The sequence below is a fragment of the Callorhinchus milii genome, unplaced genomic scaffold (genome assembly GCF_018977255.1).
Source record: "Callorhinchus milii isolate IMCB2004 unplaced genomic scaffold, IMCB_Cmil_1.0 Scaffold3, whole genome shotgun sequence".
NCBI lineage: Eukaryota > Metazoa > Chordata > Chondrichthyes > Chimaeriformes > Callorhinchidae > Callorhinchus > Callorhinchus milii.
In genome coordinates, this window is record NW_024704744.1 from 80,052,969 (window position 1) to 80,079,002 (window position 26,034).

At 44.7% G+C, this 26,034-nt stretch overlaps 1 protein-coding gene across 1 annotated transcript; it reads left to right on the plus strand.

Moving 5' to 3' along the window:
- Positions 1 to 1,164: 1,164 nt before the first annotated feature.
- LOC103177921 (neutral amino acid transporter A) lies at positions 1,165 to 21,524 on the plus strand. Its single transcript, XM_007892305.2, is given in 9 exon segments — positions 1,165 to 1,800; positions 9,259 to 9,301; positions 10,747 to 10,809; positions 11,489 to 11,555; positions 11,558 to 11,654; positions 12,079 to 12,312; positions 19,355 to 19,549; positions 20,033 to 20,167; positions 21,104 to 21,524. Coding segments are annotated over 9 exon segments (1,632 nt in total). The 5' UTR covers positions 1,165 to 1,234; the 3' UTR covers positions 21,336 to 21,524.
- Positions 21,525 to 26,034: the final 4,510 nt, after the last annotated feature.

The window sequence follows — 26,034 nt, forward strand, 5'->3', positions numbered from 1 at the left end:
TTTCATTACCAGCTAAAAGGCACTGCTGAGTTACTGAGTCCTGAATGATGACAGTTTTGCAATTGTTGATCCATGATCGCTATGACCTGGAGGAAGAAGTGGTACTGTGGCAGATGCTTAAATGAATTTGCAATCACAATATACATTTCTATACCAAAATTTCTCCCTGTTTGGTGGCTTCAGGCAAAGAAGGAATACCATAGATTTTGCTTTTTTTCCCCCACACGTTTTGAAAGCTCGAGCCCTTTTGGCCAATCTCCACGTTTGCAAAAGAAGCTGCTTTTGTGCTTGCACTGTATGAGACACTGAGGGTGAGGGGGTTAGAGAGGCTTAGTTTAAGCGGGGAAAGGAAAGAAGCAAAACCAGAGAGGGTTTGAATCAGCAATAATAGAGGGATTTTGCATCAGCCAGTCAGTCAGTCAGTCGGTGTCTAATCTAATCTTCCTCCCAGCACCTCCCACCCTCCCTCCCTCTAGCCAGCCAGCAGCACTGAGATCTGGACTAGTGTTTCTCCCTCCACACCCTTGTTGGACAGCGCATTCTCAATGCAGCGTCAGCTTTAAGAAAGAGCGGTGGATTTTGTGCGCTTTTTTTGGTTATTGTTGGGTTTTTCTGTTGTTTTTGTTGTTGTTGTTGCATTGTTTGGTTTGAACACAGAATTCAGCCTCCGCTGCGCTCAGGAGAGGGAGAGTTTTTTTGTTGGTGGTTTTTTTGTTCTATTGCTTGCTTTTAACACAGAATTCAGCCTCTGTCGGGCTCAGCTCGCAGAGAAAGAGACAAGAGGGACACACACACAGACACAGACAGAGACACACACACACAGACAGAGACACCCACACACACACACACACAGACACACACACACACACACAGACAGAGACACACAGACAGAGACACACACACACACACACACACAGTCAGAGACACCCACACACACACACACAGTCAGAGACACACAAACACACACACACAGACAGAGTCACACAGACAAAGACACCCACACACACACACACACACAGAAACATACACACACAGACAAAGACACCCACACACACACACACACACAGAAACATACACACACAGACAAAGACACCCACACACACACACACAGTCAGAGACACACACAGAGACACCCACACACACACACACACAGTCAGAGACACCCACACCCACACACACAGTCAGAGACACACAAACACACACACACACACACACAATCGGAGACACATAAACGATGGAGAAAAACGCTGCTGTGAACGGGCTGTTTGACAGGAAGAGGTCGGGTTGCACGGCTCAGGCGCTGGCTGCCAGCTCTCCGGGAGCAGAGGAAGGAGGAGAGGAGAAGCCTGGCTGTGGGACGGGCAGGGGCCGGGGCAGGGGAATGGGCAAGGCTCTGGCTTTCCTCAGGAGGAACCTGCTGGTGTTGCTGACCGTGTCGGGGGTGCTGGCCGGGGCGGTGCTGGCGCTGGGGGTCAGGAAGCTCGGCTTGTCCCGGGCTCAGAAGGTGCATTTCGCCTTCCCGGGAGAGTTGCTGCTCCGCCTGCTGAAGATGGTCATCCTGCCCGTGGTGTTCTGCAGCCTGCTGTCCGGGGCCGCCAGCCTGGACCCCCGAGCCCTGGGCAAGCTGGGAGGCAAAGCCATCGCTTACTTCGCCATCACCACACTGATAGGCTCGGCACTCGGGGTGGCCCTGGGACTGCTCCTCAAACCCGGCACCGGCTCCCACACCGCCCTCAGCTCCAGCTCCAGCTACAACATCTCCTCCAAAGAGGCCACTGACTCCTTTCTGGATCTGTTCAGGTAATGTTTACCCTCTCCCCCCCAACCCCCCACACACCCACATACTGACACTTACACACACACACACACACAGCACACTCTCACACACACAATTGATCACACAATCCACCACTGTTTGTGGGACATTGCTGTGCATTGGCTGCTGCCTTTAGCCCTCAAAAATTCAGTCACTCCACTTTACAGTGTGTCCTGTGAAGCACTTTGAGCCTCCTCAACCAGGCCTCAACTAATAACCAAACGCAAGGATTATTATTATTATTATTATTATTACAGGCATGCACTCACTCACACACATCACTCAGACTCACATGTTTCAGCATTCTCTCAGTGACCTGAACCCTGAAATATACTCGGCACTTACTGTATGTACTTAGAGCACTCGCCTCGCAAGCAAGAGACCTGGGTTTGATTCCCGGCCGGGTGAAATATTGGCCAAGTTTTCTTATTCCACACACCTCTATTTACCTAGCAGTAAGTAGGAACCCTTTTATTCATTTAGAATTGTTCATTTCAATCCACCATTGTTTGTAGGACACTACTATGTGCAATTGGCTGCCTCCTTTTGGCCACAAAATATACAGTCAATTCACTTTACAGTATATTCTGTGAAGCGCTTTGTGATGCCTTGAAAACGTGATAAGGCGCTGTATCAAATGCAAGTATTATTATGATTATTACTGCGCAGGTAGGCAACCCAGGCTGGCTACTGAGTGAAACTGCAGGTATTTCACCAGCAACAGCCATGCAGTTGTGTATTCACTGAGCAAATATATTCAATGTCAATATACCCTGGGCATGTAACGTGCATTTGCAGTAATGTACATACATTGAGTGTATACATGTATACAGTCTGTATATACATTGAATCTATGCATTCATTGTGCAGTGCGAATATTCACTAACCATGTTCTAATCTGTACATAGATGGAACATGCACAATCATGCTCCAGTATTGTATATGCACTGTTCATATAAACACATGGTTCAGTCTGTAAAACACTGAGAATTTAAACAGCTGATCTCCTTTAATGCGTCTATTTGGAGTTGCTGCACTCACAATTCAAAATGTGTTTATTTTAAGATGAAGAGAATTAAATAGTATATAACCAGGTACATCGGGCATTGGTGCAGCAGGTGTATATAAACTCCTGATAACTCGTGACTCCAAGCGAAAAGAGTTCAGTGATGAGTTATCATTAGTGGCAAGTTAGACATGTATATAAATACATAAATAAGTCCGGCCGGGGTATTGACAGCACAATAACTTAAGTGGTAAAGTAGTGGCAAGTTAACCAGGGTTGAGTTATCAGGAGTTTACCGTAGCTACATTTTCTACATGCAACTGTACAATGAGCTTGATTGTTCTAGAAACTGAAAATAGGAACGGAAGGTAAGCTGAAACTCAGAGCTGGCGAGAAGCACATAAGTAAAATGTTTTTAAGAACCACACCAGAGCAGCTTTAAATTGATAAACCTTTTAGTATCAGTCTGAAGCTTGGCTCAGGAACAGTTCCATGAATGTACTAACATCAGCTATTTGGTGTAGGAGCCTTTAATATCAAGAATGTCACAATGTTTCTTTAAATATTAATGACTGGATTTGTAGTCGACTGTGCAGTCAATGTATTGCAATGTCCCCCAATCAGCCGTGAAATGAATGGCCAATTTTATTTGGGGGATGGTTGGCCAGGACATGGGGACAAATTCAAATTCCCTCCTCTTTTCAGATAGTGCTGTGGGATCTTTAACGTCCACCTGAACAGACAAGTGGGTAGTCAGGCAGAAACTTGCCTGACTGCCCACCTGTCTGTTCAGGTGTCTAATGTGAATGTTGTAAGTTCAAACCCCGACGTGGGGCTTGGACTTACAACCTTATGACCCAGAGGTAAGAAAGAGACAATTGGCAGTAACAAGCTCATCTCATCTTGATACCAGTTCGTCAACAAAGTGCATCCAAGTCTTGTTTGAAAGCACAGGGGGAAAATGCTATCATTTGTTGAACATATAGCGGTAACATTGGAGTCCTGCAACATTTTGGTAAGAGCATTCCCTTGTAAGTGAGAGAACCCGGGTTTGATTCCTTAGCAGGTGAAATCTTAGGCAAATTTCCTTACTCCACACACTTCTGTTTACCAAGCAGTAAGTAGGAACCTAGTTGTTAGTCGACTGGGGGACTGCTTTCAGGGGGTAATAATCCCTCAAAAAAAACAAATTAAAAAATAGTAATTTGGTCACTCAATCCACTTTTTCCCCAAAGTGTAGTTTGTACTCAGGGATTAATATGCAGGCAGGTGTTTGGACAACCCTGAACGGTGCTTTAAAATGTCACCCCATTCCCCTTTCTGGGTGTAAACAGCTGTTAAAGTTCTCTGCTAAATGTTTGCTTTCGGCAGTGGCTTTCGATAGCTATACACGATAAATGACTCCTGCAGGAGTACAATCATAGAATCTTACAGCACAGAAGGAGGCCATTCAGCCCATCGTGTCTGTGCCAGCTCTTTGAAACAGCTATCCACTTAGTCCCATTCCCCAAAGCCTTGCAACATTTTTTTTTCACGTAAGTATCCAATTCCCTTTTGAAAGTTGTTATTGAATCTGCTTCCACCACCCTTTCAGGCAGTGCAATCCAGATCGTAAGAACTTGCTGCATAAAAAACATTCTCACCGCTGGTTTTTTTGCCAATTATCTTAAATAGTAGAAGGAAATAGGATTAAATGGGAGGAAAAATCGAAGCTTTATTCAGCAACTTGACTTTTCTATACCCAGTCCTTCAGCTAAGTGCAGTGAGTTGCTCATTATTTATTTACATCTCCAACTGAACCCATTCAGTCAAACAGTCCTGGCAACAGAGCATGTACCATTTACTTACACTGCTTGCGTAGTGATTTTTTTGGCACAATCCAATGCCAAGTTGCCGTGATAATGCTCCTGTCAATTGTCCCCAATTTGGTGGCAGTGTTCTCTTGAATTTCATGCTGAGCTGTGCTGCCCACCAGGAAGCTTGCAGGGAGTTTCTAGTACCAACTAGTGCAGGATCAAACCCGTGCTTGTCAGATGTCAAATGGCCAAGTGACTGTCCTCCTTGGTGATGTTTTATTGGCAGGGGGGAGGGGTGTGGGGAAGGGAAGAGAAGGCAAGGTCACATAACAGAGCAGAGGTTCTCTATTTGGTCAGAGCTACTTTGACAGCAGACTTTTGGGAGCTTGATTTTCTTGGTTTATTTTACAATCAGCCTCTTTATTTCCAGTTCTCACATCATTGAGTCATTTTTGCCATTTGGAAAATCGATTGCCGTGTGAATTTGCTGATTTGGGGCAAGAAATTCCACCCGGGTCTAGATTTTGCCCACAAACTACACAGTCAATCCCATTGAAGTATATTCTGTGAAGCACTTTGGGATGTCTCAACAATGTGATAAGACGCGATAACAAATGCAAGGATTATTATTATTTGTTGTATTAGAGTAGCATTTCCAGAGTGTCCAGAATTTGTCAACTTCTTAAATTCAGTTTTCACTTCGAAGCCGTTTTTCTGTCAGATATTTTTAAGAACCAACTGAAATCGGGCATCTGAGATTAAAAAAAGGAAATCAGCAATTTGTCAAATTCTGTACGCTCTGAAATGATGCAACATAGGAATATAACAACATAAGAATTGCTAGATGCAAGAAGACCAAGGTATATCCAGTTCCCCTTTCACCATCCTGGGTTCCCAAGGCATGCACATAATAATAATAATAATAACCCTTGTATTTGATATAGCGCTTTTCATGTCTTCTAGACGTCTCAAAGCGCTTCACAGAATATGTCATGTCCCACACTATAACTGTATCCCAAGATATTATTTTCTAAAATAAATGTATCTAATTTGCACTTGAAAGAATCAACACTCTTTGCTTCCATCCAAATAGCGTAAATCTAGACTCGAGTGGAAATTCTGCCCAGATGTGTGACTGTGACTGTGTGCGATCAAGTCTATCTAGACCATGGAGACTTGCAGTGAAATGTATCTAATCTAGAAACAAATGAACTCACAAAGCTCATATTTTCTTAAAAGTCACCCGCGTGTGTTAATCTGCTCAAGATCCCTGCCCCCTAACTCCCAATTTCTGTCCATTTGTGCAGAAATGTTAAATCGAAGAAAAGAATTCAGCTGTAAAACAAATATTTGATTGGAATAGAGTGAATGAGCCATTCAGCAATATTCAGCACTTTATTCTCTTAACTGTGTAGCTGTCCCTCAGTGTGCTGCTGAATGATCTGGGGCTGCGAGACCGCATTAATCTTTGTTTAACTTTTCTAAACATTTCGGAATAAAAATACTTCGAACAAAGGAACAGGAGTAGGCAATTCAGCCCCTCGAGCCTGTTCCGCCATTCTATTAGATAATGGCTGATCTGCACCTCAACTTCATTTACCCACTTTTATTCCATATTGTAAGAGGTTCAAGGGGAGACACCAAATGGTTGTACGCAGGCGTTTATTGATCATAGACTAAGTCAAACATTTACAATGTTTCAGCAATAGTAACAGAGAAAATACACAGAATTACCTGGTAAAGGCGTAACCTTCCTGCTCTTGTTCTTACTCTTCTTCTCAATAGTTGTGTTTCAACCCAAACTCTTATGCTGGTCTTCTCACGTACGCAGTTTCAATTATGGACTTGTGTTTTTTTTCACACATTACCTCTTCTTTCCCCGATCTCAAGATCTCATACCCTTATCAAACAGCTCAAATTAGTTGAACCAGAATGAGACAAAAGGGAAACAATAACCTGGGCCAATAGAAAACTGCGTCTGCAATTTTGCCGTGGAATCCACTACAAACAGTGGCCTCCGCTATAAAATCGCTAAAGTATGACGTTTCTGGCGCCCGAGTCTCTGACGGCTGTTTATCCGACACAACTGTGGCCAGAGCAGCTCGAGACGCACAAACTGTGTGTGGAGCAAGCGGGAAATGGGCTTCTCTCCAGTCGAAGGCTCCGCTGTTGAGATTGTCTGTGGGACTCTCTCTATGTATTTGTGAGTGTCTATGTGAGTGTGTCTCTATCCTTCACATGTGTGTCTGATTGTGAGTATCTCTGTGTGAGTGTGGTTGTGTCTCTTCACTATGCTTGTGTTTGTGAGTGTGTCTGTGTGTGTCTCTTCTATGTGTGTGTGTTTATGAGTTTCTCTTTGTGAATGTGGATGTATGTTTCTCTCTCTGTCTACGCGTGTGTATGTCTCTTTGCGTCTATGATTTTCTGTGTGTGTTACTCTCTATGAGAATGTGTCTCTCTGTGTCTGTGAGTGTGCGTCTGTGTCTCTCTCACTCTGTCTCTGATTGTGTATGTGTGTCTGTGTTCTCTCTCTCTCACTGCTCCTGCGTGTCTATTTTTGGCAGATCTCTAGGCCCTTCAGACCTGCGCTAGTGTTCCCCCCCACCTTCCCCCCACCACCACCACAAATGGGCCAGACAGTTTTTGTTCAAGAAGAATATAGGTCATTTCCTCATGTTTAATTTTTACCAATGAAGTGAAAAAATGTAGGTTGGCAATAAAATGTACCTCAATAGCACCAATCAACTCCCTGCAATTTTCTGTAAAATTTGTCAAATTTCCGCACAATGTTTGGCAAATATTTCCACACTTTTCTATTGGCCTAGCCAATAACCAACTAAGCACATCAGCCGTTGTAACAATGTTAAACTTTGCTGATCATAACTATTAAAATAGTTTCTCTGTAGCTAACCTATCGAATCCCTTTATCATTTTGAACACCTCAATTATATCACCCTTCTGAACTCAAGGGAATACAAGCCAAATTTATGCAACCTGTCCTCATAATTTAACCTTTTACGCCCTGGCATAATTCTGGTGAATCTGCGCTGCACCCCCTCTAGGGCCAATATATCTTTCTGCAAACAGGCATGGACCCGAGACCTGAGGCAATAACTTTCAGGCCAATACATTTTATTTTCATTGCAGTCTCTATGCAGCTAGTTCAATTCTGGGAAAGACATCAAGTCTTCCAGCATCTCTTGCACTGAAGACAATGGTTTGATGGTTGTAGTGGAGAGGTGTGAAGACGGCAAAGGGTGAAGTTTCAGAGAGACGAAGGAAAACAATCCTCTGATATGCTGGAAGACAAAAGGTACTAACGAGAAAGAAGAAGGAGGACTCGACACATGTTGGAAGCAGGGAAAGCTGTTCAGACGCGTCTCAAGTGTGAAAGGAAAGCAGAGTTACTCCTATAGAGGGATTCGCTGCCAGAAAGATGTGAGAGTGAGATAGTGAGAAGGGAAAGATGCAAAGAGAACAAGGAACAAAATTCTTCCAACTTCAGAACAAAGCAGCTGGAAACACCATGACCTCTATAGTGACCAGATTAGATAATGAATTACACTGTTCTGAGACAATTCACAAACAAAGTGGGAGTTTTGTTTCAGCCTTAATCAACACATGGTGTAATTTGCTGAGTCGGTTCTTTTGGGGCCATAGTGCCTGTGATGGGTTGAGGTAGTGGACGTAAGCAAGCAATAGACACCACACTCTAGCTGTTAGTTTGGCTAGACGCTGCTCTGCTTGGCAGGTAATATGACATGAGTCAGCGGTGCCACACATGTACTGAGAGCCTAATGTAGGCTTGTGTAATCAGATGGTAGCATTGACTGACTTGGCAAGACAGCTTTTAGTACAATTTTAAGAGGCAGTGCATGTATCAGCAAATCGCCAGACTCGAGGCAACATCACTAAGTGCTGCTGAGTTCTTCAGTTTATCGGGTTGGTGATACCAGCATTGCATTTTCTGCAACCAACAATTTGACAATTTAAGAACAGATTTTTATTTAAGTTAATTTTAAGAAAAGCATTATTTGCTAACACTCTGTCTGTGGTGTCACTTCAATTATAATAATAATAATCCTCGCTTATGACAAAGCTCCTTATCAGATAATTGAGGCGTCTCAAAGTGCTTCATATAATGTAAAGTGGATTGACAGTGCATTTTGTGGACAAAACACGGCACACAGCAGTGTCCCACAAACAGTCGTGGATTGAGTGACCAAATTTTGTTTAAGGGATTATTACAACCGGGTTCATACTAACTGCTAGGTAAACAGAGGCATGTGGAGGAAGGAAACTTGCCTAAAGTTTCTATTTGTGTACTGTACAATGTTCACACAACCAAGGGAGCGTGAACGCACACATTTCACAGATCACATCAGGCTTTGCGAACTATGCTGAGGTTGGCACAGACCAGTGTGCAAAAACCTGGCAAACACTATTCTCAGGAAAGTCATACCGATATAATTCCGATGTGCTACCTGTTATTGGTGTCATTGCAAGCACCTTATGCTCTCCCCACCACTGTGAGTATATACATTTCAGTATTTGGTCTTCTCTGTATGAAACGTATTGAAATTATTGGCCAAAACACGGGTTAATCCATTTACTACAAAACTTTTTTTCTTCCTCCACAGGAATCTGATTCCATCAAACCTTGTTGCCGCAGCGTTTCGGTCGGTAAGCACACCAACAGCAAATGGGTATAAGGTGGGATGGGCGGAGTGGTGGGGGGTGTGGAGTGGGGGGGGGGTGGAGTGGGGGGTGAAATCATGAATCAGCCAATACGGAGGTCACAGTACAAGGCCAGAGTAGGAAATGGAATGTTTCAGGAGTGAACTGAAGAGTGCTTTTCGCATCTTTTAGCTACAAAACTCTGGATGATTTCCGGGACTTTAAAAAAAGCGTTGAAAATGAAAAGGTATGTGCAAGCCAGGCGTTGCTGCGTTAAAAATGGCTTCCGTTTTGCAACTCAAATTGAGGATTCAGGAATAAATAGGGGAAAAATTCATTTTGAGAAGGGCGTTTTACCAGATATTCCAGGTCTTTTCTCAACTGAAGTGACACGAGGGCTAAATGCTGAAGCGAAAAATTGCCTTTGCCAGACTTCAGGATTTTCCCCCTTTCTGACATACCGATGAATTTGTCAGACAATCATGGAATTTCAATCGCAATTGGAAGCTGCCATTTAACACCCCCTTCTCAAAAAACCCTGCAACCATCCAGTGTATCTCAGCTCACCAACCTCGGAGATTACACCAATTTAACCAACTTCCTCATTACACCAATTTAATTTCAATCCCAATTGTCTATTTGTATAGAAAAACTCGCGTAAGTCTTATCTTTACAAATCTTATAATCACCCAAGTCGTACATTCATCCAGAGTCCCTAGACCTTAAGCGTTCCGAGATGCCATCGGCGTGAAGGGCGCCATATAAATGCAAATTGTTGTTGTTGTTGTTTACTGTATTGAGAAAGTCACCAATGCTTTCCACCTAGTGGCAACAGCAGTTGACCCCCACCTGCATCTGACAGCTGTGGGTGTCCTGTGAATGCTATGTGCTGACACCCTGTTCTGTTATGTGAGTTCTGTAAACCAGAGACATGAAATTTCACCTGCAGTGCTATTTACTTCAAATTTAAGATCGCACAAAACTTAAGAAAATTCTTAAAATCTTGATTCTTAAATCCTTATTTCTTTTAATCTAAATTTGGAAGCTTTTTTTAAAATTTAAAGCTGGAAAACTGGTTTCCAACTAAAGACTGAGTTAAAAACAAAGGTCCACAGTTTCGCCAAACCTTACACTGTAAGACATAAAACCGTCCTGCAGGCTAAGATGAGGAGGAACTTTGGATCACACATGTTTGTGCCAAACATGGAAAGATATTTAATCTTCTAATACTGATAAGCCTTGCTCGGTGAGCATAAAAAATCACCAGAAACATTCGAGATACGAAAATACATGTGTCAAGTTGAAAAATGTCATGGATGTGCGTTTACATGTCTCAATGTGACCTTTTACATGCTTCAATATGACATCTCACATGTCTCAATATGACCTTTTCCACGCGTTGTCGTGTACACAGGACCACCTCAGTTTTGACCCTTGTTTCCTGTTTTCAGTACCAGACAGAGTACAGGTATATGCAGGAAACGGCCTCCGGTGGCAACACCACACTAGTCAAGGTAAGGAAAAAATAAACTCTGATGGACACTTAATGATCAATCGCAGGGTGGGTGCGATGTTCTGGAATTCGCTTTGAGATGGCATAGGTTGATATGATTACCCACTTGTACAGTGAGCTGGATACTGACACTGTACTGGTGAGTTTCAGGGAATCGTTCAGGTTAAAGGACTGCAAATAAACTGCAGTTGATGGGGTTGTCCAGGGAGGTATTAATATAGGGGTAGGTAATTGCCCTTGTTTGATTGAGGGATATGAGGATTGACTGAGAGAAAAGTTGGTAGCAATCTCGCCTCTGAGTCAGAAGGTTGTGGATTGAATCCGCACATCATTCACTAATGAAGGGATGCCACAGAACATTGTGGTCAAGGGAAGAGCGAGGCGAGTCAGAGGCAGGTATCTGGGGGTACTATCAGATCAGGCCATGGTCCATCTTTACACCAGTAAACAGTGGAGATGGTGATGGGGGGGTGGGGGGTGGGGAGAGAGTCGGATAGTTTTCAGGAAAGGAAGGAAAATGAAAACAAGAGAGAAGGAGAATTTAACAAAACCGTTCCTCAACAGCCGGAATAGCTCAGGAGCACTGCAGCCCTCAAACACAGGTTTGACAAGCACGATTCTCAACTCTACTCAGGCATGGCTCCACCTCACGCGTGCCATGTTTCTGCTCTTGATCCCAGGTTCCTGTCGGCACCGAGGTGGAGGGGATGAACATCCTGGGGTTGATCCTCTTTGCTATTACCTTTGGGGTGCTCTGAGGAAGCTCGGACCTGAGGGAGAGCAGCTTATCAAGTTTTTCAGCGCCTTCAATGAAGCGACTATGATCTTGGTCTCCTGGATCATGTGGTAAGTGTAGTCAGTGCTGGAGTGCGGTACACCTCCAATCTTTAGCCATCGCAACATCGGCGAGTGAATTAGAACGCAGCTCTTTGAATCCGTAAACTCAGGCCCCGCCCTATGAGGGGACATGTGGCCGTCGATCAGCGCTTCCAGGATTACCGCTGACAACACTTCCTGCACGTGGTGCTCCAACGCGCACCAGGCACAGGAAGTTGGCCGGAAGCGATGCACAGGACATGATGTCGGCTGCGCTTCCCTCCAAAAGCCAGCCAGCGCTATAAACATCCCTACGCTAAACTGGGTGGGGTCAGGGGCGTGTTGTAACCGGGTCGCCCCATGTGGCACAAAGCATTTCTGCGCGCAAAGTTTCTTTGACGTTGCATAATAATAATAATAATAATAATACATTTTCATTCCTTGTATTAAACAGGTACGCGCCGATCGGTATCCTCTTCCTAGTTGCCAGCAAAATAGTGGAAATGGACGATATCGTTTCCTTGGTAACCAGCTTGGGAAAATACATCCTGGCATCCATTCTAGGCCACATTATACATGGAGTTGTGATTCTGCCTCTGATCTACTTTGTGTTTACCCGGCGAAATCCTTACACCTTTCTCCTGGGCATCATCACTCCATTAACCACGGCTTTTGGAACCTGCTCCAGGTCAGCCTTTTATCAATGTTCAATAGCTTTATTTGTCGCAATGAAGGGTGACAGGTGGATAGATTTTGAGGAAGAGTTTTGTACTTTTTACAGATGTGGGATTTATCGGTTCTTGCAGGCCACCTCAGCTCCCATCCCCAGCTCGGGTGCCAAACCAGTATTGTTAAGCACCTTGGGACATCCTCCCAATGTGAAAGGCGCTGTGGCAATGTAAATTTGCATTGAATGGTGTTGTAAACCAGACACAGAGTCTGCAGTCACTGTCTGTAGACCCAGAGTTTGACATGTCACGTATTTAGTCAAATGACTGTCCTGAGTGTAAGGTTTGCAGCATTTTTTAACATGTTCCTTATGTTAATTAACATGAAGAATAACACGAAGGACATATTAAGAATCATTGCAAGCTTTACCCTCATGTTACAAAGAAAAACTATTTTCAAAACGTATACACATCCTTGTTAAATAACAATAATTGATAATAATAATCCTTGTATTTGGTATATAACAACAAGATTGCATTTATAGAGCACCTTTCACGTCGAGAGGACGTCCCAAGGCGCTGGCCAGTTGGGTCGGGACCCGAGCAGGGGGCAAATGGTCAGGGTGAGGGGAGGGAAGGGAAGGGAGGGAGCAAGGAGGGGGTAGAGAGTCGAGAGGGGAGCTAAAGGCACGGTCGAAGAGAAAGGTCTTGAGACCGGCCTTGAAGGAGGAAAGGGAGGAAGCGGCGAAGGCACTGGGGGATGGAGTTCCAGAGCCGAGGAGCTGAGAGGCTGAAGGCCCGACCACCGATGGTAGGGCGGTTAGGGCGGGGGATGTGGAGCAGACCGGAGCCAGAGGAACGGAGGGTACGGGCGGGTAGGTAGGGGGATAGTAGGTCAGAGAGGTAGGAGGGAGCAAGGCCGTGAATGGCCTTGTAGGTGAGGATGAGGATCTTGAATTCGATCCTCTGGGGGATGGGGAGCCAGTGGAGGCGAGCGAGGGTGGGAGTGATGTGGTCCAGAAGCCTGATGCGGGACAGTACACGAGCTGCAGAGTTCTGAATGACCTGCAGCTTGTGGAGGGAGGTGCCGGGAAGGCCGGCGAGGAGAGAGTTCCCATAGTCCAGCCTTGAGGTGATAAAGGCGTGGACCAGAGTTTCAGCAGCGTGAGGGGTGAGGTAGTGCAGTAGTCTGGCGATATTCCGGAGTTTCTATAATGTCTCAAAATCACAAAGTTCTTTATACAGTAGTAATTTCTGTGACTGTATTTCTGTAGACAGCAGCCAATTTGCAGACAGCAAAGTCCTATAAACAGCCATGAAATGAATGATCATGGGATTGTTGGCCAGGACACTGGAAAGAAAATCCGTTCCCTTTTCAAGTTTTGTCATGGGATCTTTAACTTCCACCTGAACAGACAGACGTTAAAGATTTAACGTCTTATCCGAAGGATGGTACCTCTGACGATGCAGATCTCCCTTGTCACTGCATTGGAAACTCAACCTAGAATGTGAACCTAAAATCCCCAACATGGAGCTTGAACCCACAGCTCAAGAGGGATTGGCAAAGGGGGCAAGGGGTAGGGTGGAGGGATGGGAGGAGGCTGGATTGGTAGGGACAAATAGCATCAATTATTGAACAGGATGAAATTAATGGCGTTTTATAACTAGTCCACTGTGGGAGTTCTCACGCCATGAACCTCTCTTCCCTCCACTCGGACCCCAGCCTATCTTTTTGTTTCAGCCATTCCCTGTGTCTGAAGCGCAGGCGTGGAGAGAGAGAGAATCTTTAGCCTTTTATCGTAGTCTGATTCCCATTAAAGAGCTGACAGACCACAGAGGTTTTAATATACACCGTTAATGGAATGTTTGCTCAGCCACCATTTACCCAACAGCTGCAGGTTCTGAAGTGTTTATCCAGTGGGGTTGTTTGGATAAAAGCTTGACATAAGGGTGGGAGCAAGGGTTAAGGCTAAAATTTTAGACAGCATGTCATTTATATCTGTGACCAGAGGAAACCCTGTACAATACCTGATACAAATAGGCAAGAGCAGCAGATTAATGCAGTATGCCTTCTGTTTGCACGTCATTTGCTTTTCTATTTAAAAGCCTGGCTTTGTAACATTCAGCACCTTTCCATCCCTGTTCTAATCATAATAATAATCCTTGCATTTGATGTAGCATCTTATCACATCGTTGCGTCGTCTCAATGCATTTCACAGGATATAGTGTAAAGTGGATTGTGTATTTTGTGGGCGAAACTCAGCAGCCAGCTGCGCACAGCAATGACCCACAAACAGTCATGGATTGAGTGACCAATTTTATTTGGGGGATTGTTCGACAGGACACTGGGAGAAAATCCCTTCTCTCCTCCATTTGTGTCATGGGATCTTTCACGTCTATCTGAACAGGCAAATGAGAATTCGGTTTAACGTCTCATCCGAAGGACAGCACCTCCGACAATGCAACACCCCCCAGCACTGCATTGGAGCATCAGTTTAGATGTGATTCCAAGTCCTGATGTAACCTTCTGATTCAGAGGCGAGAGTGACACCCGCTGAGCCAAGCTGACAAAGATTTCTGCCCATTTCATTCCTCTTGTCTTTTTCCTTACCACGCTTTTACTTTTAATTTTTTGGTTAAGCTTTTTTTATTCTCTTTCAGGTCTTCTGCTACTTTTAGTCATTCTTCTCAAGAGCACATTCATTTTGTCATTGTCATCTTTCGCTCTTCACTCTTCTCCTTTTCACTTCTGCTTTGCATTCTGTCTTCAGAGGCACGAGAGAGCCTCGCACTTAACTCCGAGAGACAGCGTACCCAGTGTTAGCGACCCCGAGGGCTGGAGAGGAGCTCACTTTCCCTGAGAGGTGGAGGCGAAGGACAACCCCAGGCTCCTCTTCTCCCCTACGAACCGGTTCCTCCGTCCACCCTCTCACGCCTCGCCCATCCTCTCCTCCGACTGCGAGGAGATGCTGGATTTCCTTGAGACCAAAATCAAGGGGATCCATTCAGCCACCTCCGCCCTTCCACCGGCAGTATCAGCAACCAAGGATGCACGCTCCACCTTACCGAGCCAGTCAGGAACCTAACGTCTTGTTCGAATCCCCAACTTCCTCCCCCACATCTGTGCCGTGACCCGCTCTGCCTTCTCCCAACTCCAATACATTGCCCGACTCCGCCACTGCCTCACCCCTCAGGCCGCCTAACCCCTCATATAAGCCTTCATTACAACCAGGCCAAACCCCTGCTCGTCGGCTTTCTCAACTCTTCCCTCCACAATAGTGCAGAACCCCTCATCTCGTGCCCTCTCGTGCACCAGGCTCCATGACCCCATCACATCCAGCCTCGCCCGGCTCCACTGGCTCCCCATCCTTCAGTGATCGAGTTCAAAGTTCTCGTCCTCATCTTCAAGGCCCTCCATGGCCACCTCTCAGACCTGCTAACCTCTTATCAACCTGTCCACTCAGCAGGCTCCAACCTGCTCCATTTCCCCCATCCGGCCCGCCCCACCATCAGTGGTTAGGCCTTCAGCCTCTCTGCCCCCACCCTTTGGAATTCCATTCCACATTCCCTTCGCGTCATTCCTTCCCTTGCCTCCTTCAAGGCGCATCTGAAGACCTTCCTTTGCGCATTCCATTCCAACAATTTATCTCTGGGATTTCCATGTGTAGGTGGGACGTATGGAAATCTCTGTTTGCATACTGTTAAGTATGATGATGGGTTTCTGCATGTGTCAGACACCCGGCTGACCTCCAAAAATAGCAGTAGTGGTTCACTGCCCCTTAGCTCTGATGCTGCTAAATTTGGCTTGAGGATGCTCTGACTGATCTGGCAGGCATACAATCGCCAGGCAGCATCGCTTCCCACTGAAACACTTCTTTTTCCTCTGCCAACTGTAATTTACATTTTTATTCATCAGGGTGGTGGGGAGAGGGGGAAATAAAAAGAACAAAAGAGGTGGAAGCAAAAGAGCAACCCAGTTTCCTTGCCAACGGGACAGCCCATTCAGTCTCTGATACGGTTTACATTGTTAACTGCATTAGTGCCAGGCCAGTGGGCACCAAGGTACAATCTGGCCTCCCTTATACAAGGCCAGAGCTCGCAGGTGCCCAGTACCAGAGCATACATAGCAAATTACATTTATATAGCGCCTTTCACATCAGAAGGACATCCCGAAACTCCGCATCTCGGCCCAGCAACACTGCCCAGGACCCCAGATCTCAGCTCACTTCCCCCTTTGAGTTTTCAGATCTTCCAAATTGTTGCCAGGTATCCAAACAGATGGGGAAAGTGATTCTGACAAGTAACGTTTGCATTAACAAGCCTTGCATTCTATGCACGTCTAAGTCGGAGAGAAAAATGGTTTGTAAAATCAGTTCTGTTGGATGTTGTCAGCATGAGTTAGACTCACTTGGTACAAAAATAATAATCATAATATTTATATTCAGTACCTGGCCTTTCACATTGGGAGGATATCACAAGATATACTGTAAAGCAGAGTGACTGCATGTTTTATTAGTAATAATTTGATATAGCGCTTTATCACGTTGTTGATAAGGCGCTATATCAAATTATTATTAATAATAATATATACTGTAAAGTGGATTGATTGTGTATTTTGTGGGCAAATGCGGCAGCCAGTTTGCGCACAACAAAGTGCCACAAACAGTCATTAAGAAATGAGTGAACAATTTTATTTTGAGGGGGATGTTGGCCAGGACACCGGAAGAATCTCCCTTCTCTTTTTGAATAGTGCCACGGGATCTTTAACCTCCACTATCTGAACAGGTAGACGGGCTTCAGTTTCAACATCTCATCTGAAGCACTTCCGATAATGCAACAACCCCAGCTCTGCATTGGAGTGTTACCTTAGACGATGCCATTCCAAGTCCTGAGTGGAGCTTGAACCTTCTGACTCTGAGGCGAGAATGCTTACACTGAGTCAGGCTGACACGATTTTTGGGGGTGAACGTCCATCAAAGTACAAGTTTGTTTCAGTAGGTGAAAATAAAGTAAACAACATCCTGTTCTGATTTCTATACACCGTCACTCAGTGTATAGAGTTAACTATTTTCTTGCTCCTGGCTGTGGCTGTGAATCTGTAAATCTCTGGACTGAAGGAGGGGGAGGGAAGGAACCTGGCAAATGAACAGTAAAGCTGCTTCTGTAGCAAAGCCACGGCTTAGAGGGATCCAGTGGGAAAGAATGTAAAAAAAGGAACATGGAAACTGTCCGTCTGTTGAGGGCATTAAAGAACGAGACTGGATAACGGTAACTCTGTCTTTCATAAAGGAGATAAATAGGATATCAAATATAAATTTATTAAGGATAAAGATAACTTTACTTGTCATAAAAATAAAAACATCGCCCACAAGATACACCAGTCAAACCACTTTACAGTATAACCCGTGAGGCGCTTTGAGACGTTGCGACAATGTGATAAAGCGCTGTATCAAACGCAAGAATTATAATTGTGAGGTTAAAAAGTTTTCTGTTATTCCCATAGCAGCCGGGCTCGGTTGGTAGCACTCTCACCCTCTGGATCAGAAGGATGTGGGCTTCAAGCCCCCACGTCAGGGACCTTGAGTCACAATGTCCTGGACGCTGTCCAATCTCGACTCTGTAGTGTCAAGGTCCCTAATGTGCAGCTTGGATCCCATAGTCCAGTGCAGTGACGGGGAGCGTGAACGTTGCGTCTATTACGAAATGTCACAAATTTATCCCCAGTTGAATCAAAAGGAAGGAATAAGGACAGTGGAGAAGAGTGGCAGTGTGGGTAAGAGAGAACTTTATTTAAAAAAAACGCTGGGTGGGGGAAGCTGATACGAAACAAAGACAGAGTTTAACACTTTTCCAAGACAAGGGGACCAAGTCAAATTTCAGGCTCCTAAACATGAGTGATGACCCGGAAGTGGTTGATAAGATTGAAATAAAGGAACATTTTGTATCTAGTGATGACAGCATCATCAGAAATAAAACACTCCTGCAGAGAAGAAGGACTGTGATTTAAGAATATTGACTTTAAAAGAGGGAGCCAAGTTGCATTTTTATCAGCTCAGAGGAGGCAGCTGAATAATAATAATAATAATCCTTACATTTGATATAGCGCCTTTCACATCAGGGGGACTTCTCAAAGCGCTTCAGCTGGTATCATAATAATCCTTGAATTTGATATAGCGCCTTATCACACCGTTGATCATCTCAAAGTGCTTCATAGAATATATTGCAAAGTGGATGACCAACTAGATGATCAAATCCGCCATCCCTCACAATGGGGAAAGCATAGAGGGTGCAGAGATAAGCAACAAAAGTGATATCGAGCCCTAGAAACCCTGAGTCATGAGGAAAGGTTAAGTTAGTTTCTTTGGAAAAGAGGAGACTGCAAGGTGATCAGAGTATGCTGACTAGGGTTCAACTGGGCAAATGGTTCTATATAGTGTTAATGTTTTAAACAACAGGAAATGCAAAGATAAAGAGAAAGGTAAACAGCTAGTTTACACTTATAATAATAATAATATTAATAATAATCCTTGCATTTGATAAAGCCCCTTATCGTGTTGTCAAAACGGCTCAAAGCGCTTCATAAATTATACTATGAAGTGGATTGACTGTATTTTGTGGGCGAACGCAGCAGCGAACTTGGCACAGCAGTGTCTCACAAACAGCCATGGAGTGATTGACCAATTTTATTTGGGTGGGATTTGTTGGATAGGACACTGAGAGAAACTCCCTTCTCTTTTCGAGTAGCACCATGGGATCTTTATAATCCACAGTTACTTCATAATTATATATATATTAAGTATATATCAAATGTCAATAGATCCATGGAATAAGTTACCAGTAAGGCTGTTGAAGCAAACTGTATAAATGTGCTCAGGTGATAACAAAGCCTGTGTTTCTGACATGAGAAGTGATTGAGAAATACAGTGAACCATCAGGTAGCTGAACTTCAGCACTATCAGAGTTCAGACGGTCTGATCAAACATGATGGACACTTTTCTGCCCTGATAATTCACACATTCGCACGGTCCATATTTCTCTCTGACTCCACATTCTGTGTTGCAGCTCTGCTACCCTTCCTTCAATGATCAAGTGTGTTGAGGAGAACAATGGCATAGATAAGAGGATCTGCAGGTTTGTTCTTCCCATCGGTGCTACAGTGAACATGGACGGAGCTGCTATTTTCCAGAGCGCTGCTGCTGTCTTCATTGCCCAGATGAATGACGTCACCTTAGATGCTGGGCAGATCTTTACCATAATGTAAGTACCACCTTCCAGCCTGGCGCAGTGAGAGCACCCTTTCGACTCTTGAGTCAAAAGGCTGTGGGTTCAAGCCCCACATTGGGAATTGGAATCGCATTGTCTAAGCTGACACTCCAATGCAGCGCTGGGGGTCTGTTGCATTGTTGAAGGTGTCGTCCTTCGGATAAGACATTAAACTGAGGTCCCATCTATCTGTTCAGGTTAAAGATCCCACGGCACTATTTGAAAAGAGAAAGGAGTTTCTCCCAGTGTCTTGGCCAACAATTCCCCAAATAAAATAGGTCACTCACTTCATGGCTGTTTGTGGGTCATTGCTGTGCGCAGCTAGCTGCCATGTTTCACCCACATAATACAGTCACTTTACAGTATATGCTGTGAAGCACTTTGAGATGTCTCAACGACATGATAAGGTGCTATATCAAATGCAAGGATTATTAGTAGTATTCGCATTATTAACAGTGTGCTGTGTTCTGTTTCCAGTGTGACTGCCACAGCGTCCAGTGTGGGGGCTGCAGGAATCCCAGCTGGAGGAGTTCTTACAATAGCAATTATCCTGGAGGCTATCGGCCTTCCCACCAACGATCTCTCCCTAATATTAGCAGTCGACTGGATTGTGTAAGTATCTCAGATGGCAGGACAGCCTGAATTCCATTCAGAGCTCGAAAATCAGCCTTTCACAGCGACAAGTCCCCAATAGTGGGATTGAAGAAGCAGGAGAGGCAACGAGGTCACTCGGCACAGAGAGTCTTCCCACTCAACACCAGGGACCCCGCAGGCCAAGGCCCTGGCCCTACCTAGATAGGCAAGGTAAATGCTAGGGTCGAGACCCTAGTAAACATGTGTGCAAGTTTGCAATACCAGCCATAGGGAAATGGATTTTTTTTACTGAGAAAGAGGCAGATTTAGGAAGACAAAGAGAGTAAGGCCCGTACAGTGTGGCACTACAGTGACAGTGTAGCACTTGATGGAACAATGTTAGTCAGCAGAGTCACCAATTTTGTAAGTCGGATGTCAAGTTATCTGCACTACTTGCTTATCTGCAATGGGGTTGGTCCCAGTTAATGTAATAATCTGCTTCTCTTGTATACCTGTAGCATATTGGTTAGAACACTCGCCTCGCAAACAAGAGGACCCGGGTTCGATTCCCGGATGGGGCAAAACCTAAAGCAAGTTTTCCTACTCCACGTGCCTCTGTTTACCCAGCAGTAAGTAGGAACCTGGTTGTTAGTCGATTGGCGGATTGCTTTCCGGGGGTAATAATCCCTTGCAAAAATAATAAAAATAATAATTTGGTCACTCACTCCACGACTGTTTGTGGGACACGGCTGTGCACAATTGGCTGCCGCATTTCGCCCATAAAATATAGTCAATTAACTTTACAGTATATCTCTGAAGCGCTTTGAGATGCCTCAAAAACGTGATAATACGTTATATCAAATGCAAGGATTACTATTATTACCTGTGACTGATCAGGTTGGGAAAGTGCTGCCTTCTCCTCCCTTCCTGATGACCCTGTAAATAACACAGTGTTTTTTTACCATCATAAACCAGGGACCGGACCTGCACTATGGTGAATGTGGAGGGCGATGCTCTCCTAGCGGGAATTCTACACTACACCAATCTGAAGGAACTGGACAAGCAGAAAACCGAAATGACCGAGGTGAAGGTGGAGACAGTAGCAAACATTAAAGCGGAGGAAGAAAGCTCCCCGCTGGTCATCCACAAACAGCAGCCCCCGAATCCGTACAACACCGCAGGCGAGGACTCGGAGTCCGTACTGTGATGGGGGTGGAGGAGATGTTCAGCACAGTTCCGGTGCCTGACTCCCATTTCCTTGCGAGCCACGACCCATGGCCAAGCATCTGTGTTACTCATTACGCATCCTTTTCCGATTCTTTGCTTTTAACAAGAACCATCGGTATTTCTGCCCCCATCCTTTGGAACTCCATCCCACGGTCCCTTTGCCTCACCCCCTCCCTTCCCTCATTTAAGGCCTGTCTCAAGACCCTCCTCCTCGACTGCACTTTCGGTCACCCTCCTAGCCCTACCCTCCCCACCCTCACCCCTACACACCCCACCATCCACCCCTCCACCCAACCCCCAGCTCGGGTGGAAGCCCTTGACTGTCCAGCACCTTGGAACCTACTTCCAACGTGAAAGGCGCTTTATAAATCTGAATATTTGAAAACCAAACGGGGGTGGGGGAGGGGGACTGAAATTCCACCTTGCCGCAGCCCCTTTTAAGACCCTTTTGCCTCCAAATTTTAAGACGGCACAGAATTGTGCAAAATTATCTCAAAAAGAATCCAGCTGCCAAATTTAGGGATTTTTGCATTTTCCACAATTCCTCAAGACAAAATGGTCTAATAAGATAAGACAAGGTGGAATTTCAGGCCTCAGATTTCTTCTGTTGACATTAATGCTACAGTCCGAGCTCTGTCCCGTCTCCTCCCCTGGGCATTTGACACAAGTTAAAATGTAACATCACATTATCATTTAACAACAATTATTAACAAATACTTATATCAAAGGAACTGTTTGAGTCCGCAGTGAAACATTGACTTTTTTTCAAACTGTTTGACAAACTCAGCATAGTACAGCGCAGTGTTTAATCATTGTGTTTACGCCCTGCTTTTAGGGTTACGCCCTGTCGAGCGTTAATACCTGTGAACCGTGACACTGTGCGGATATGTGATCAATTCCCCTTTGGTGAGAGTCTCAGAATGCTCTCACGTCGCACAAAGTGACGCACTGCTGTTTGTACAACATCCTGTGTAACGTATTGCCCGAAGCCACCATCGTACCTGTAATGAGGCGATGCTTTACATACGTGTTGCTGCTCCTTTGACCTGTATCGTGCCTTACTCTGTATTATTGACTGTGTACTTTCTCAGTTTTGCTTGTGTTCCAGATTACTGCATTCCAGCGAGGGGTGGCAACCTTGGAGCTGTGTTTTTTTAATCCCAGGATTTCGGGGCTTCTAATGCCCCAAATTCTGGGATTCCAGGATCCCGAGGTGCTAAATCTTACGTCAAAAAAACACCAGGGGAACTCGGCAAAGGGCAACAATGCCAGTCACTGACTCACCTCCCTACCTCAGCAACACAGCAGCCTGACAAAAAGAGTGACAGGAAAATGTCAGTGACACAAACAGATACCGAGAGAGAGAGAGACAAGTACACACACATAATATACACACATATATATATAGAGAGAGAGAGCGAAAAGGGGTGCCACACAGATACACGTATAGAATATATATATAATATATATATAAATAGAGAAAAAACAGGAGCATAACACAGAAGGACTGAAAGAGAGATAGTGGCATAAACAGAGAGGGGAAATACATATAGAGACAGAGAGATATTGATGGACATTCACAGAGAAACTGAACAAGGGTTATTGGCACATGGGTGGGGTGGGGGGGTGGGGGGCAGAGAATCAGAGAGAAAGAGAGACAGCTGTACGAAAGCAAGAAATGAAACACTGAGTGAAACAGATGAATTTAACACAACAGAAATAAGCTACTGAGAGTTGCATATGTGTGTGTCGAGAGGATGGGGAGGGGGGAGATAGAAGAGAGAGATAGAGACGGAAAACAACACAGCGACAGACAGAAAGTAACTTTGCCGCTGTTGTTTATATTTTTTAATTTAACCCCCAAATTCCAGCATTTTCTTCTACCATTTTCATCCGGGGATCCTGGGTTTGAGATTCCTGAGATTGCAATCCATAATAATAATCCTGCATTTGATATAGCGCCTTATCACGTAGTTGAGACGTCCAAAGGACTTCACAGAATATACTGTAAAGTGTGGCGACTGTACTTTGTGGGTCTAACGCGGCAGCCAATTGCACACAGCAGTGACAATCCCTAAGTCCAACTGTGCGACAAAACAACAACGATAATAAATTACATTTGTGTAGTACCTTTCACATCAGAAGGATGTCCCAAAGTGCATCTTGCATTCACATAAGCCCTTGGTATGAAAGGAAGGTCTTGAAGTACATAACGGGACAGGATGAATCAGAAATGAAGTCAGTATTTTTTATGGGGGTTGAGCAGGGTCTAACATGAGACATTCGCAAACCAGATTTGCTGTGTTCACTGCAATGAATTACGACGGCTTGATTGTGATTCTGGCAGATTCACAAGTCCGACCAAAAGCCCGTCAACTCTGACAGCAAATCACTGCCCTGTTTCCCGACACGGCCTTTATTCAAATTGTGCACATACCTTGAAATAAATAATAATAATACAGTAATAATAATAATCCCTGCATTTGATATAGCAACTTATCTTGTCGTTGAGACGTCTCAAAGCGCTTCACAATATATTGTATCGATATATATATATACGTGGAAGGACAGTATTTTGTGGGCAAAATGCAGCAGACAATTGCGCAAATCGTGTCCAACAAACAGTCGTGGATTGAGGGACCACATTTTTTTCATCCCAACATTTGCGTTCTTAAAATAGGAACACATTTTTTATTTGGTAAAGAGGCATACGCACATGTTACAGGGTGAAGGTAGATCGGAGCATGGTTACATTAACCACCCCCTCAAACTTGCACTCTGTGTTCAAAAAATTAAGCATTGTTGTGGGCACAGATTATACTGGAAAATGGATTGACTGTGTATTTTGTGGGCAAAATGCGACAGCCAATTGTGCACAGCCGTATCCCACAAACAGTCATGGATTGAATCGCCATTTTTGTGGGGGAGGGATTATTAGCCCCGGAAAGCGATCTGCCAATCGACTAACAACCGGGTTCCTAATTACGGCTAGGTAAACAGAAAGGTGTGGAGTAAGGAAACTTACCTAAGGTTTCGCCCTGCCTGGGAATTGAACCCGGGTCCTCTTGTCTGCTAGGTGAGTGCACTAACTACCACGTGACGACTCTGTGAAGCACTTCAAGACATTAATGCACGCGAAGGGTGCTATGTAAATGCAAGATAGTGTCGTGATCGGCATTGTTGCACAATATTTTGATTTAGTAAGTGCTCGGAGTGATCCTCCACATGAAGGGCGCTATGTAAATGCAAGTTGTTGTTATACATGTTTCTTAATCTGGAATTTTACAGTCTGTAACATATTGGGAACACAATGACAGGACATATTGGGAACACAACAAATGTGGCAGAGAAGATTTCTCAGAGTTTAAACTGTAAGGCAAATTTTACATGTTATTGAACCGTTATGAGTCTTATATTATGGGTGAAAAATGTACTGTGCTCATTATCACTGATTTCAATGCTGCCACTCCAATTGGTGTCAGAGGTTAGAGGCATCGGCTGGCATTGGGCCAAGCTACAAGGTCCAAGTGGTGTGGTGGTGATGGGGAAGGGGCTCACAACAATTACAGGCAGTAATTTGAGATTGTTTCGAGTCCTCAGTTTTTGGCTTTGTGATAATTATCACATGACATATCACATTTTTCACCCCGATTAGGGCTGAGCTCCGAGTCGCGTGAAGGGCGCTATATAAATGCAAGTTGTTGTTGCCGTAACTGAGGCTGAATGGGTTACTTCACTTGACGTTACGGGTAAGCCATTAGCTGGGCCTGACATTGGCACTCTTAGACAACCAGGTACAAGGCTTGAAGTAGCTGTGGTTCAGAGTGACTGGGTGATCCATGCCAGTTCTGTCGTCTCCGGCTCCCCACTCTCTGAATGTCTGCTCCCAATCAAGGGTGATGGGGAGAGGAGCAGTGGATGGATGTGGGGGTGAGAGGCTTCCCTGGAGGAAAGAAAGAGGACGGCTGAGCTCAGGTTCCTCCTGTGCACATGACAGGCCAGTGACAATGGACTGGAAGCAGGTACCTGCCCAGGTCTGGCCTGGGCGATGTCTGTACAGGAAAACAAGGCATGGGCTCTCAGCACCTTCAGAAACAAAGAGGGGAGAAGTGGCAATAATAGAAAGAAACAGAAGCTTGTATAGCTGGTGTCATCATCTGAGGATGAGTTTCCCTGGTATTTTCCAATATACCCATGCCCATGCAAGGTTTATGTCTTTTAATTTTGGAACTTTCTTCCCCAATCCCTACACCTTGCTCCCTCCTTTCCCGATTTCAGATCACACCTAAAGACCCTTTTACTCTTTGACCATGGTTACGGTCACCTCCTGCCTCCCCGCCTACCCCCCTCCCCCCCCCAGCTCAACGTCAGGTTCCATTACTGTTAAATGCTCCAAGACGCTACTGTGCATAGAGGGCGCTATACAAATACAAGTTGTTGTCGTTGTCCTGCACATACTCTGTGCTGATATTGATCAGCAGAACTGAGGGAACCACTGAGCCTTTCTGTGTGCAGTATTCTGTGAATAAAATCTAAATGATGCTACTGCTTTTACTGTCTCGCCAAAATGACCCTACTATACTCTACCTGAAGGGTCTGTGCCTTTAGTGTTATTTCCACTTCTGTATTTTAAGTTTAAAGGCAAGAAAACGAAAAATAAACTGAAATGAATATTTTGT